We start from the raw sequence: 15,301 nt of genomic DNA, 5'->3' as shown, positions 1-15,301 counted from the left end.
CTCCTTCTGCACTTCCTTAGCTTCTCCAGTTAAATCACTTGTTGTTCCTAAGGAGTCAGTTACAAAGCTGATCCAAATAAACCACTCACACCCTGATTGCAGCTGTCTTCCTGGAGAGTCAGTTCCGTAAGTAATCCAGATATAAGCAGTTACTTCTGCAAGTGTCTTAACTGTGATGTTACTGCTTTATTCATTTTGTGACCTAGATATTTGCTAGATAGATATGTTCATTTTTAGTAAGCAATGGCTAGCTTGTCATAAGAAATGGTAACTATATTTCCGGTGGGTTGACATTTCAGCTGCAGGCACACCTTGGCTCAACAGTCCCCCTATTCCCTGACACCCTTACTGCCGTCAGAGTTAGATCAAATTTCTAGCGTGTCTCTGGTTCATGCACTTACTTTGGCTTTCTGTGGAAAGCAGAAGGAATAGGGAAAGGAAAGGAATGGGGAGAAAGTTGATGGCAGCATTCTTTGTTAGTCTAGTCTTTTCCTGACATGCAGTCAGTGAGTGTGGGGTAAACCAAGGGCCGTGGTATTTTTTCCCTACTCTTTCCATCTGATGACTGAGGACTCCAGCCCACCAATATTTCACCAATATATGACCCTGTGAAAACAATCCTCATGTGACAGCATACTAATGACTTTAGGGGCAGCAAGATGGTTCACATATTTAAAATGTTTCAGTATCTTGCTGGGCTAGGTCCGCAATTCTACATTATTAACTATATGGTGGCATGAGTGAAGTCCAAGCAGATTATGATATAAATACAGCCTCTGATATTAAATTTTGTGGGGTTGGCCCTTGAAAAAAAATGAAATTGTTCTCATCCTTCAGTTTTTTTGAGATAATGCAATATTGCCAGTTCTCAGGAAAGCCAGAACACCAAAAAGATACGTTATTTTTAGGGTTTATTTTTTTTTAATTATTTGCTGACTTCACCTAAAAGATTTCATGTGAAGACACTAACATGCTTTTTTACAATTTTGCTCATATTATGACTTTCCTTTCTATAATTTGATTTCCTCTGAAACAATTTAAAGCTGCAAAATGCCATTTTATTCACCTATGAATCATCACAGCATTACATTTTGATTAATGTAAAGCATTACAAAATACCACCAAGTTTAAATGATAACACTCAATACTCAAAGCAGATCCTTTCTTATAAAAAATGCTTTTTATGCAATGTCATCTTTCTCCAAAAGAGGAATACTTTTGTCCAAAATGAACTTGTATTTGGGTGTTACGTATGTACTAGGGGGAAATGGCTTGTTTCTACGTGTTGTAGCATCACTACGCATAGGAACCAAGAAAAATTAATTTCTGTACTTGGCATTTGTGCCAGTAAACTGGAACAATAGAATCTTGTTTTCCCTAATGCCCTTTTACAGTGAAAAGTCTCTGTCCAGGCCATGTATTGTCCCATTCTGCAGCTGCCCTGTAAGACTGGCCATATCTTGTAAGAGTTAAGGTCTGTCTAGCACTGTACAATTCACTGAGGGCAAATCAGTAGAGGCTTCCTAGGGAAATACGTCAGGACAGGCTAACAAGTACAGTGTTAATTCCTCCATATAATCTTTGAGCTTCCCTCTGTCCTAGCACACAGTAACGCTTGAGTGGTTGGTTTTGTTCAACGGTTTCCTGTAGCCTGGATGTTTGTTCAAAAAGTTCATGAGCTAGAGGATCAACCTGCCATGAGCTGATTGTTTCGAGAGGGAGGATTTGAAAGCATGCAGGGGACCTGTATGTTTCTATGATTTGTGTTGTCTCCACTACTGCTCTTCTTCTCTAGTTGGCAAAGGAAGATAAAGTCTGTAAGAGAAATTACACTGGGAATCACCTAGAGATGTATACCTGTGACTTGAGAGGGAGAGTGAGTAGCAGCCAGCCATACAGACTGTCCACAACCTAGCAGTGTATGTCATTCCCCCTGCGGTGGTTGCTGGTCCTATGTTGGATCTTCTTTGTGGTGTTCAGCCCTGTAACTACAAGTTGATCAAATGCTTCCTTTGCTTCAGATGTGAATGGAGACATCATTTTTCTTTAACATCTCTTCCATAAAATCTGGTGTGACTGGCATCCACTAGGTATAAAAATCGTGAGACAAATGTCCTTAATGAACATTTTGGCTTGGAAGAATTGATTTAGAGAACTAAGGGGTTTTGAAGTTATTGGTTTCAACCTTGCAGGCTGTCATCCTAAATATTAGTGATGATGGAGAAAAGAAGCAAAAATACTGCCTTTGCTCAGAAATGTTTAGGAGTTTCTTGTCAAACCCAAGAACCCTTTGAAATCAGAAAGTCGTGACAGCAGCAATGCATTTTTTGCTTTACTGGTAAACAATTTGGTCTATTCTTAATGGAAAAAATGAAAAGGGAAAATAATGAAAAGAGCATCTGCTTCATGTCTATTCAGCAGTACCATACTATTGATACTAGAAAATACTGAGTACTTTGTATCAACATAATTCTTTAACGATTTTGAAATCATATCTAGTTTTCTTTTCAAAGTTCTTCTCAAACTTATTCATGCAAAATGTTTTGCTGGGCTTTGCATGGATTTAGTTTAGTTACTTTCTGGTTCTATAGTTAGTTACTTTATGGTTAATTCCATTTTGTACTTTAATTAAAATTCAGGCATAAATAAAGGAATGGCTTTTACAGAGCAATAATTTTGAAGCTGATAGCTGCTACAGCAAACCTGAATGCCTTTCCTCTTCCTCACAAAGGTCAAATGCCTCCCTAATGTAGCTGAAGTGAAATGATTGTAAGTAATAAAGAGGGTAGCTTGCAGGTATCCTTGTTGCTGTAGTTTTCCATGTGACAGTTTGAGTTAATGGGGTTTTTAATCATGTATCACCATAATCTCAATTTTTTGTGCAAACACTTGTGGAAATAGCAGCAAAACCTGAGAAATACGGAAATGTATGAAGACTGAGGAGTGATGAATGTTGGTGGTGCAGAAATTGTTTTTCTTGACATGCCTTCAAACTAGCAGTAGGAAAGAAAGTCCTAGTCACTGTGGGAGCTGAGATACTACAGCACTTCTCTCCCTAGTATGAATCATGCAGGCATGTCTTTACTCCTTTATTAAATCTAGCATTTTGAATATAAAATCATAAAATGAGATTCTGGATACTCATGTAACGTCTTAGTGGCGCACCTTTAATTCTCAATGGGAGTAGCAAATATCAGATATCCATTCTACTCGTAGGCTTAAGGATGTTTCTCTTCAGACAATATGAGTCAGCTTTACCTCAGAAGTGGGGAGTTCGGTGTGCAAATGCAGAGTTTCTCATGAAGGTTTATTTTCAGTAAGAGGTCTTTCTGTCCCACTTATACCAAGAGAACAGAGATGAGGTTGTGTAGAATATCGCCTGCATGAGAATATCTAAAACTGTGTCATTTTCACTGCAGTCTTCCTGTCTGTCCTGTCCTGTTTGCTTTCCTTTGTTGATAATTTTTTTCCTGAAGTTTTGCCACATCCATAAACCTTTATTATAAAATGCTACAGATGGAACTTCAAAATCATTGCAGATGATGGACTTGAGCATCAGACCTGTTAACAGTAAAGTGGAGGGTCAACACTAGTAGAATACTACCCCAAAATGTTACTAACACAGAGCTTGTATTGTCTTTGCTAGGCCCACAGCTTTATAGTCCCAAATTCTCTCCCGTGCTTGTTTCTAAGAGGTCTGAGCATCTGACCATCTTGTCTTGTGAGAGCTGTCCATCCACTGGGCTGTACTTAGGGAGGAGTTGTTAGGATTGATAATTCAGGTGTCTGTGTAAAAGAGCAAAAGCAGAATATTAACAGTGATATTCATATGCAGAATATGAGGCATCATGTGTAATGGCTGGCTTCATCAGTCATCCTGTTCAGTGGGTGACTGACAATGTGTTATCTCTCCCCTGCAGTATGGGATAAAGAAGAAGGAAGAAAAGGAAGCAGAGGCCCAGGCCGCACTGGAAGCTAATGCTGAAGGGAGTTTGACACGTCCGAAGAAAGCAATCCCTCCTGGCTGTGGGGATGAAGAGGAGGAGGAAGAAGAGAGCATTCTAGACACAGTCATCAAATACCTACCAGGGCCCCTGCAGGACATGTTCAAGAAGTAATAGCTGCAGACTGTTAGATGGGCATAAACAGTACTGCAAAGGATTTCTCTTTTGCCCAATGGGGATTTACAATCTCGCCATCCATCAAGCAGCCCTCCTCACCTCTGCTTCCCATTACCTTCTGACTGCCTCTTTCCCTTCCCCGCACCCCAAGACTCATCCATTCCTTTTTTGTACATAGTCACATCTAGTAGATGCCTCTGAATGGATGTAAAGATTAAAAAGCTGCAGACTACACAACTTTTATTATAAGCCATAGTACTATGTATGTTAAATAAGGCAACTGTACATTAAGCATAGAAAAGGAACAACATCACATGCATTTCCATCCAAAGCAGGAAGGAGTGTCACTAAGTGTGAACAGTGGCCTCTTTAATTTTCTTTAATTCTCTTTTTATTATTATTGGTAATAATTATTACTCATTATTATGAATGATCTTGTTGATTGGCTCACACAGGCCATTTGTTGTTGAGCACATCTGTCCTTGGAAAGGATATCTCAGTTCTTCCATGGAAGCAGAGCTTTTCTGTTTTAATTCCATCACTGTCATAAATAAGAGATCATTTGGAAGGTAAATCACACATAACTTACACAGCTGACTTCACTCAGAAGTGTGGAAGAAGTGAGTCATCTGCCCTCAGATGCTGGTAGAAGTTAAATGCCTCAGAATCTAAGCAAGAGTCATGTTATTTTGGGAATTAGCCATACACTTAACTTGAAAGAGCAGATTTGGTCAGACAGTTGCCATACAGAGAGCTGAAACCATAGGAGAGAGCATGGTACTCTGTCAGAGGACGTCCCCAACCCCTTTGAAGCCAATGACCAAGTACCTAGGCCGCTCTGATTAACTAACCTCTGTCTTTCTGCCCAGTGCCATATTCAACTGTCCCAGTCCCAGCAGTGCTTGCAGGATGGACATTTGGTTTCCAGTATATTGTTCTGGCTGTGCCCTGTCCACTCCTTCCTGCAGTGTGTGGGCGAGTGTCGTGGCCTGAATGTTAGCCATGGCTCTGGAGATGCAGAAATCCTGACTATGCCTGCTATCTATCGTGCTAAATTATTGCGTTGCTTTGAGAAGATCACTTATTTTTCTGCCCCACCCAGCTTCTCCAGCTGTAAAAAGTAGGTTTCAGTCTGTACATACTATAAAGACATAAAGTGAGGATGCTTCTCCAGTGCTGTGCAGGAGCTAAGTAATATTGTAACAGTGTGTGGCATCCCTTGATGCTAGTAGGTTGGGAGGAAATCTCTCTCACCATTATCTTTGTTGCCTTTCCCAGGAACAGATACAGAGGACTTCTCAGTACAGCAGTGTAGGTATTGAGGAACTGCATAAGATAAGCCAAATTCTACTGGAGGTGTTGACTTGCTAGTACATACACAAACTCACATACATAGATTTATTTTGAACACAGACCCTCACGATCAGGTATATGGCTTGTCATCTGAAAAGCTTATCCTGGAGTTTTTACATTTGGCTAGGTCTCTGTAGTTGCTGCTGTGAGAGCATCATGCCATCTCAGTCTCACAATCTTGTAAAAGAATCAGGGTTTGCCTGGCAGAACTAGCATTGCTTGTCCCTGTCAGGGGAACAACAAAATTTCCTAAGTACATGGAAGAGATTTGGAAGCAAATAAGCGCTTTCTACTGACAACAAAAAGGAAAGCAGTCTGAGATACTTCATTATGTACCTAAATTAAGCATTTTACTTCAGTGGAACTTCTTTGATGCACTCACTCAGTGGAGCTGAGTTTAGGCAAATATCTCAGTACTTTCCTTAATAAGAAATTTTAAAAGATATGTATCATCTTTTCAGGTAAGCAGAAGAAATCTGTACCATGGTTCAGGCAGTGGGCTTGTGAACTCTGTGCCTTTTAGCAGCATCTCTCATAATAGGGAAAAAATGTTATGAAAGAGAAGAAATATATTTATTTTGCTCTCCTGACCCAATTCTTATTCAGGTATGTTAGTCCTTCCTTCTTCACAAATAACTTCAACTGTAAGTTTCTACTGAATCTAAGGTGGAGACTGAGGAAGCTTGACTGATCTACAAGTCAAAACCAGCTGATAAAGATGCAACTTATTTCAGGCTGGATCTACAAACAAGACATGTTCATTCAAGTATAAGCTGCAAGGGCTTCCCAGAGGAAAGAAAAGGCAGGTTTTACTCTTTCAGACAATTTCAGTGGGTTTTTTGCCCTAACTTTCATTTAAAGCAAGATGAGTGTCTCCCCCCTAAAACTTTAATGACCCAGAGCACTCTTTATCTCTGAATCAATGCTTGGGTATAGCATAACAGTGATGAGCAATTTATCATTTTATAGGGAGAGTGTCCTACTGACCCCATGCAAAATCAGTAACTAGTAGTTTGAGCCTATTTAAGTAAACCTCAAAGAACTGAAAACTCTCCTTCTGTCGCAAAGCAGAAGCTGTTTTTGATGCTCTGCCACAGAGGGAACTAAATTCAACACCCCTGAAAGCTAAAAGGCAGAGGCTGGCTCTTTGCTTCAGCCACTCATTGGTAGTGAAATCTTCTAGCCCAGATCACACTGACAGACCAACATCAATACTTTTGAAATGCTCTCACTAATCTCTGTGGCCTGTGTCCTCTAATACATAAGTAGAACTAGTAGAAATGTGCCCCTGCTAAAAGGAACACATCCATTCACATTTTCCCCTCGCCTTGTGCTGGAGAATTCTGCAAACAAACAAACAAGCAAATAAAGAGGATGAGCTCATTCCACTTTGCTTTGGCCTTTCTTTACCACTTGCTTGTTGACCTCACCCTAGCCCCCATCATGGACTCACTTCCTCATCCAGCCAAATACTGTTCCTGACATATAATCAGAATTTTCTGCTTGATGTCCTCCTTGCAGAATGGTACTGCCAATTGTTTGTTTGTTTGTTTTCACAGTCTCCCTAGCAGCTTGATGTGCATGTGTGTGCACATATGTGTGGAAGATGAGGAAAATGGATAAGAAAGGGAGAAGAGAGAGAAGGCAAGAGTGTTTGATATTATTTTTCTAACTGTGCCTCAGCATGTGTGCCATTAAATGACTGGTCTAAGTCAGGATCTTGTGTGACCTGTGCTCAAATTTCGTAAGCAGGTAGTGCTATCCCTGGGTTCAGAGAATTAAACATACTCCTTTTGTGAGCTGAGCTCCTGAGCTGTGTGAACATCTGGATCCAAAATCTGAAGGGGGCCATCAGAACTCTGCACAGAGTTTGTACAGAGCCTCATGCCAGGCTCACAGAGCAGGAGGGAAAGGGAAGATGGTTTATTAAATAACGTTTGCTGAGTCTTTTTTGTTGTGGGACCTTCCCAGCCCAGACATGTCATCATTTCTGTACCTCAGCTCTCCACACCCTCAGCAGCCCTTCCTCCCTAGACAGCAGAGAGTTCAGCCAGGTGTGAGCTGGTAGTTCCCATTTTAATTTTCCTTTTCTTTCAATAAAGAAACATGACAGAATATCTACCACAGGTACTGGACAGGTTTTGCTTAGTTTTGCCTCACATGACTTTTGGCACCTTGCCTGAGTTCTGGACCTCTCCTCAGGTCATTCCACTGTCCCCAAAGTGCCTAAGCCATGCTGAACAGACTCGAGAGCGGGCACTCTCCCCTCCCTTCCACCCATCCATTTCCCTTCCCACTCTGAACTGGCAGCATGGGACACAGACACTTTTGGCTCATGTATGGATGTGAGAAGCATTGTCACAGACACATTCCCCCTCAGCACTCAAGCAGGTGTTGAAGCACTTAAACAAGACCAAAGAGAAGCATGGTTCATTGTTTGGATTCTGAATATCTCTTTGTATTTCCATGTCATTGTTTTATTTGCATGACTGGTCTGCTCAATCTCAGGTAAATGAGGTCTTTTGGTTTTTTAACTAGTTTTTATTTACACAGAAAGGTTGGTGGCTAGACACTGCAGCCATTTTCCTTCACAGTTCCAAGACCTTACTAGTTAGTAAAAAAAAAAAGTCAAAGGGCCTCCACATTTGGAGGGTAAATGATTTCGTTTGCCATTGACCTTGTGAACGCACATTTGTCTTTAGAGAAAGCCATATGAAATCAGACTGCAATATAATTTGTGAAAGCTATTCTTATGTTTAAAATAAATAAAACAAAATATAAGACCATGTGCTAAATCACTTTGGAGTTCCTCTGTCTATGTTTCTAGTACCATACGTTGGCTTAGGTCCCTCCCAGCCTCTCTCCTTTGTCAAGAAAGACCATACCAATGCTGCTGAATACATCTTTTTGGCAAGCTTACTGTGCTAGAATAAGCATTGTTAGAAATTAGCTATTGTGACCTCAACGTAATGTCTTATGTATCTGAAACTTGTCTGTATCTGTTCTGAATATATGTTATCAAGATAACTGTTTCTTCATGTGCTGACTTAGTAAAATGTTTTCATACTGTCATTAAGAGATTGCTTGTTTTCTCTCTTACTCTTTCTCTCACACACACAGAGCAAAATTCAACTTAGCCATGCATTTTCTAGTAGAAATGCTCCCCAGCTATCTTTCAGATGCATGCAGTATTCTCCAAGCAGCTAGAAGATGATTTAAAGTAGAGACTTTGTGAATGTGAATTTCATTTGTTATTTGCCTGCTACTTTTTCCTGTATGCTGTGGGTAAATGCTATGATGTTCTTTTAAAATGGAATCACAGCCAATAAAAAAAACAGTGATTTCATACATTTTTTGCAACGCTTTCCTGTGAAATTCCTACCAGGCTACATTTGGAAATCAAAGTATGGATGCTGATATACAAATAGAATGGTAAAAGAATCAAGGAGAAACATGGATATTATTTGAATGGATATGTTAATTTTTTCATTTGTCAAAAACACTGATATGGTTCGACATCTACAGGTGATTATAAAATTTTAAATAAGTTTTGCTATTAGGAGTAAGTTTTCCTCAGGAAGAGCAAAACAACATTCCTTTGAAAGAAGCACAGGCATGTAACTATGGTTTACTAAGAATATGTTTGGATCTTAAAATCAAAAAAGTAAAAAGCTGATTTGCAATGACATCAAATATATCTCTGGATCCAGAATTTGTGATATATACAAAACTCTTTGGGTGGCAAGTTGCACACAGCTAAGCCTCATTTTACTTGCTTAGGGACAAATCAGTAGTTGTTACGTTTAGCATAAAAGCATTGCACCGTGTTAGAAAGAGAAAACCATACATCTCATAGAAAATGCTGATAGCATTTCCCCTAGGAAAGCTCTTCCTTAAGACCACTGTATGGTGATGTGGTTTGTTGGGGTTTTTTTAGTAACAAACAGAAGTAGCCACAGGACTGTCACAGAGAATCAACCCATATTATTTACATCCCATAACACTTACACAGACTTTGAGCCCATTACTGCTAAGGCCAACACACGCTAATGCCTCTGCAGCCTGTGAGTTCAAGGGCAGGCTTTTCATTTACTCCGAGTTCCAGAAGAGGTCTGTGTTTAAGGAAGATAACAGGGCAAAAAAGTATTTTTCACTGGTTCCCCTAAGAAACAGCCAGCTCAAGGGAACCAGAATAATCATATCAAACCAGTGTGGTCAGGGCAGAGGGTTCAGATACCAAAGAAGGAAAGCAGATGTTTTTGACAGGCTTCATTTTGCAATGAATGTAAATTATTCTTTGGAACCAGCTTCTGCCTCCTTATTAAAAAGATACAGAAGGATAATTCCAGTGGTTAAGCAGGTGCAATCTATGTTTTCCCACTTTAAAAGTACACTTTTCAGGTAAAACATTCTCCAGAGAAGAACAAGACAAAAAGAAATCAGCAGGCACATGAGTGGTTCTGGTGAAAAACCACTGCAGTTACAAAGGTGCATTAGTGACCTACTTCTCAGACACTGGTCCTGGGATGCAATCGTTAGCCCTGCTGCAAGCTTTCAACCTTCACTGACAGCAACGGTGGCACAGACTACATGCTTGGGACAGATGTTAAACTTCTAAATGAAAAGCTGGGTGCAACGATACTCACCGTTGGTTGTTGTGAGTAAGTCCTTTTTAAAGGCTTCAATTAGTTTTCTTCACAAAGTACCATGGACGATCCAGGCCTCATAAACCTCTCTTTGAAAACGAGACTTGAATAAAGGCTAATGGACAATGCTGGCACAATGCTGTCCTATACATTGGCATCCCACAGGGTTTCTGGCAAGCATCAGTAGCACCAGTTAGAAAGTTTCAACCACGGTTTTTAATTCTCCCTCTCCAACTGTGCCTCCTCTCTTCAGGAAAAACAAGGTAACAACTGCATTGGGATATTCCTTGTTGAAGAGAGCTCTGCTACAGCCTGTCTCTAGTGATTTTACAGACAGTTTGAGATAGGTGCTGAAAGCACAACTGAGAAAGACAAGTGGCTGGAGCATGTGATGTCAAACACCCATGCTTTCCTGAGCCTTCAATGTTTAGAGGGAAGCAGAATTCTGCTAGCACTGTGGGATGGAAACAATTTTTTCATCTGAGATTTACTTTCCTCTAAAACCCTATTTTTATACTAGAGGGTCAGATATAGCAGTGTATTTGGCAAGCTCAAGCTGCAGCAGCTGAGGGTGTTTTGAATCAGAAAAGGACTTCTTTAAAACTTAGGTGGTGAACATTTCAGCTGGGCTATGAGAAGTTTAGACTATGGCAAGAAACAACTGCCTGACTGAAAATGTAATTCAGTTCTATTTAATTTTTAATAAAAAATTATTTTAAAATTGACACAAAATGGAACATCAACTTTCCAATTCATCAGCCACTGGTCAAAGAAGTCAAACCCAAGCAAATGCCAGTCTGCATGAGAAGGGAGAATGCGTAAGACTTTATATTCTGTTTCAATTTTCACTTTATTTGTGATAAAAATAGCCAAAGTATGTGTACCATCACATCAAATTTGGTTACGCAAGCCATCATCCTGAAATGCACACATGGTTGAGATGGGACTCTTTACTATCCCAGTTTCATAGCCTGATAAGCTGTGAATTTTCTGCATACATGAACCCAATATCTAGCATCTGGCTTTTAAATTGTTGAAAATGAGACACCTTTCCATGTTTCCGTATCTTATCAACAGCTGCTTATCAGATATTCACCCCTCAGCCACAAAGAATCCTTTTTTTGTGAAGACTGAACATAGCAAATCTCAGACCAAATGTGAACGTTTTAAGGTGAATGTATTTACAAATAAATAGTTTAATAGAGATTGACTCTCTGAAAAAATATCTTGGTACTGAAACTCATGTGGGAGACTTGGGGACAAACCCCACAACTATTATTTCTTTCTAAGTAATATTTGAAGAAATTCCAGCACATCTATTGTCAACTGTTAGCAAACAATCAGGTTACAGATTGAAAGCCCTTCTTATTTAGATGATTAAATGAAGAACTGGGTTTCACTGTACTAAATGGGGATGAGATGCAATGCATTTGGATGTTTTTCACATCGTGTTACAGTATAGCATTAGGAAGCTCCTAATGATCTCTTGGTTTTACCTAAAAAAAAAGATCCTTCATCCTCTATGGGATTGCAGCCATTTCTAGTGTGGAGATGAGCCAAAGGGAGAAAAAATAAAACGTCCACTACTCAGTTAAAATCATGGGCTGCCAGATGGAAATTGCTCATGGGTTTTTTAGGTCAGCTCAATACAGCTCTGCACTACATTCAGAGGGAGAAAAATAAGAATAGAACATTTTAGTGGAAATTTCCTAGGCAGTCTACGTAAGTTCGCTTATTCACTGAGGTTGTGAGAGATAGCTCAGCAGGAACACTACAGTCATGCACAAGAACAGGCTGTGGAGAGCCATCCCAGTGCAAAGCACAAGGGAGAACACCACCCAGTTATTAGAGTCTGGTTCACTCGCCTGAGAAAAAGCTAGAGCTCCAGAGCTCCTAGTTTTCCCCCACTGGTGAAGTGAGGATAATAATACTGACCCCTCTTTGGGATGTCCCAATGAAACGTACTGTCCTTTACACAAGCAGCCTTCTCTGGGCACTCTTGCAACTCAGATGTTAACAATATCCAAGGAATGTATGTCAGAAAGACTCTTGGGAATGAAGAGATGAAACAAATGAAAAAGCTGTGACTTACCAAATGTTACTGTAGGCTATGACAGCAAATAAAATTAGTTAGAGCAGCCTAGGTGATAGTCAGATATTTAAATGTGTTTATTTTTCAGATGGAAATCTATTCACCTGCTGTAAAGTCCACTACATACTTATATAAGTGGAGCACATGGTGTGTCCCCTTAAACAACTAACTCTGCTTCATAAGCATCTTAGCAAATGGGAGAGACATGGTGTACTACAATTAAATTTCATCGAGGATAAAACTTACCTGGTGTTGATTTTTTTTTCCCTGCATGAACTGATCTAAGCCTCTTTAAAGCTGACCACAGAGTCACCATTCTTCACTTAACGTTATTTTTTGTTTCTCAGAGACTGCAAGTATTTTCCACTTAAAAAGTTCCTTTCTGACCTCATTTGCTTTCCCAAATGCTGAGACAAGACAGTCCTGCCTCACTGAAGGCATTCAGTGAATGTTGCATGGGTGTTAAATCAACCCTCAGTAGAAGTGGAATGTCAAGCATTTCACCATGAGCTTTTCTTCCAAGTCAGGAAGTTCTCTGGACTAAGAGTATTTACTCTAGTATTTTATTGACTTGTGATTATCATAGTCTCCCCAGACCAAGGATCCTCCAGGAAAAGCAATGAAGACAAAATTCTTGGTTTGTTTGAAAAAACAGATAAAAAATAAAACTTCTTAAGACTTTACATATTAATAAGTAATCTAAGAGATTGATAAAGCGCAAAAATTGTGCAAGACTTCTTCCTGCCTCTCTCCCAATAGTAGCTCTGAGTGAGGGCCCAGGAGAGGTTGTAGTCAGCATGGAAAGCAATGCTTAGGGCTGAACTAATGCAGAGTTCATTGTGAGTGATGTTCCATAGTCCTGTGGTTGGTGGTAGTCACTGTCAGTCAGGTGACTCTAAGTCTCCAACTAAGACCAGAATCCCCATGGAAGGAGGCTGGGCTACATCCAGGGTTTCAGATATGGTACCAGCTGCTGTCAGGGAAAAAGCACAGGCCTGCCAGTAGGGGCCTGCTTCCCAGCAGATCTCCTGTGCCAGAATACTATTGTCTGGTCAAGAGAAAAGAAAGGAGAGAAAGAGCATTGCACTGAGGAAGTGAGTTACTGTGTTAAAACACAATTGCCCATTGATGACTGTAAAAAGCTTCTTAAACCCTGTCTGTCCTGGCTTGTAAATCCCTGGCTTGGTTCTTTCCAAAGACAGTACCCAGATTTTATGGCTAAAATAAAAAAAAAAAAAGGTGTGAGAAAGAGTATAAACACACAATAATAGTGGTGTGGCACATGATTGTGGAATTTGGATAATGAGGTGGGATTCCTGTGCACACAGAACCGTAAAGACTACCCTTGCTATCTCTTGTGCGACTCAGGGGGAGTGAAGACTCGCCTGGCTAACACAGGATGCAGATAAGGAAGGGGCCCTGTGGAGGCAGGGCAGCCCTGCTTGTGGTCAGCAAAGACAGGAATCTGAGGGGTTCTTTGTTTCTTTGAAAAGGCTTCGTGTCCGATAACTGACCTTTGCCTCATTATGGGTGAAATGCATATTACAGCTCACACCCTTGCATATGCTAATGAAGATTATAGAGGTCATGCTATGATCTCTATATATGACTATAGCACTCATCTCTCCATCCAAATCATGCTACACGTCACATATGGGGGGGGGACACACACACCTCGTAGTTTTGGGGATAAAAGATGGAGGAAATTATTGTTAAAGTGGCAGAAAAGAACCTCGATACCTGACAGACCACTCGACACGCTGTGTTCTCTTCCTCCACTCCAGGCAGGGACACCTCTCGGGGTAAGTGCTGCGCCTCTCACCTTCTGGGTGAAAGTTATCCCTGGGTTCTTGAATTGCTATCAAGCTTGCTAGCAATATTAACCTTAATTAGTATCACTGTTGTAGTTAGTGAATTTATCAACGGCAATCTCGAATCTGTTTCTGTCGCTTTCAATAAAATAACTAATTTTGATTTTTGTGCATCTGCTCAGTGCAAGTCCTTTTGCTGGGGCTCTGATAAACGAATCAGTGAAAGTCCTGGGACTCTGACAGATAAATTTCGAAACTGCATTCCTTTTTAAAGTGACAGTAAATTTGGCGTCATGGACAGGATTGCCATGGATAAACTGCTACAAAAATATAAATGTGCACTGTCCCAAGCAGGACTAGAGTGGGCCCTGAAATTCTGGAAAGATTAAAATAAAATAATAGAGTGAATTGAACAGTGCAGGAGTGAACAGAAGGTTAAAGATGGTAAGGGTAAAGGAATTTTTTGTGCTCTTTTAGGAGCTTGTTTATCCTGTGCACAGAAGGAGGCTAAGGAATCCCCACCTCCTGAACCAATTGCAGATGTGGAATATTTTACCTTGAAGTCATACAACGATGTGTTACAGAAATCGCTAAATTTTGAACGTGAGCAGTTAGGAAGGCGAGTAGATACCCTCCTAATAGAAAATGCAAATTTAAAGAAGGAAAATGAGCTGCTTAAGACACTATTGTTGGCTGTTGGTGAAAAAACTATAGAAAGTCCATTCCAGGAAAAGTTGCGCTCTGTGCTGGAATCAAGGCAGACAGCTAGCGATCCCACAGCATAGATCAGCAAAATTGTTCAGCATACTGACCCTGAAACATGGGATGGAGATATCTAGTGTGATGATGATGATTCTGATGAACCAGAGGAGGCTTCCAATTATGATTATACCCCAGAGCCGGTATCTGTACGGCCACTTATTAAAACTGAAGTCACAAATGAGGGGAGGGATGATGTTCGTACCACTATGTAGACTGTCCCATGGTCTTCTACTGACTTAGCCAAGCTGCGGGAAAAATACTCGCGGCGCCCAGAGGAGTCCGAGACTGACTATGTGTGGCGTGTCTCCCTCACTGGAGGAGATAACGTTTTGTTAAGTGAAGAGGAAGCAGGAGGTTAGTGGGCTCCTGGAGTGTTTTTAACCACCACGCCAGGTGATTGTAATTATTCATTGACAATAAGGGCTGCTTATTGGGCTGGCACTATTGACCCGCAAGATAGGGGAGACCCCCGTGTGATAAAGACTTCAGAGTTCTCTGACTTGAATGTGTCTGTGC

At 40.5% G+C, this 15,301-nt stretch overlaps 1 protein-coding gene across 1 annotated transcript in view; it reads left to right on the top strand.

The window, feature by feature from the left end:
• The window catches only part of CPLX1 (complexin 1), a 38,100-nt gene extending 29,326 nt beyond the window's left edge, over positions 1-8,774 (top strand). The window contains exon 3 of the mRNA XM_059834028.1: positions 3,921-8,774. Within this exon, the coding sequence (XP_059690011.1) occupies positions 3,921-4,118 (198 nt within the window). The 3' untranslated portion in view covers positions 4,119-8,774. The remainder of the gene's footprint in view (positions 1-3,920) is intronic.
• Positions 8,775-15,301: the final 6,527 nt, after the last annotated feature.

The sequence above is a fragment of the Gavia stellata genome, chromosome Z (assembly GCF_030936135.1).
Source record: "Gavia stellata isolate bGavSte3 chromosome Z, bGavSte3.hap2, whole genome shotgun sequence".
Classification (NCBI taxonomy): domain Eukaryota; kingdom Metazoa; phylum Chordata; class Aves; order Gaviiformes; family Gaviidae; genus Gavia; species Gavia stellata.
Note: the sequence above shows the minus strand (reverse complement) of the source record. Positions and strands in the feature narration are given on the sequence as shown.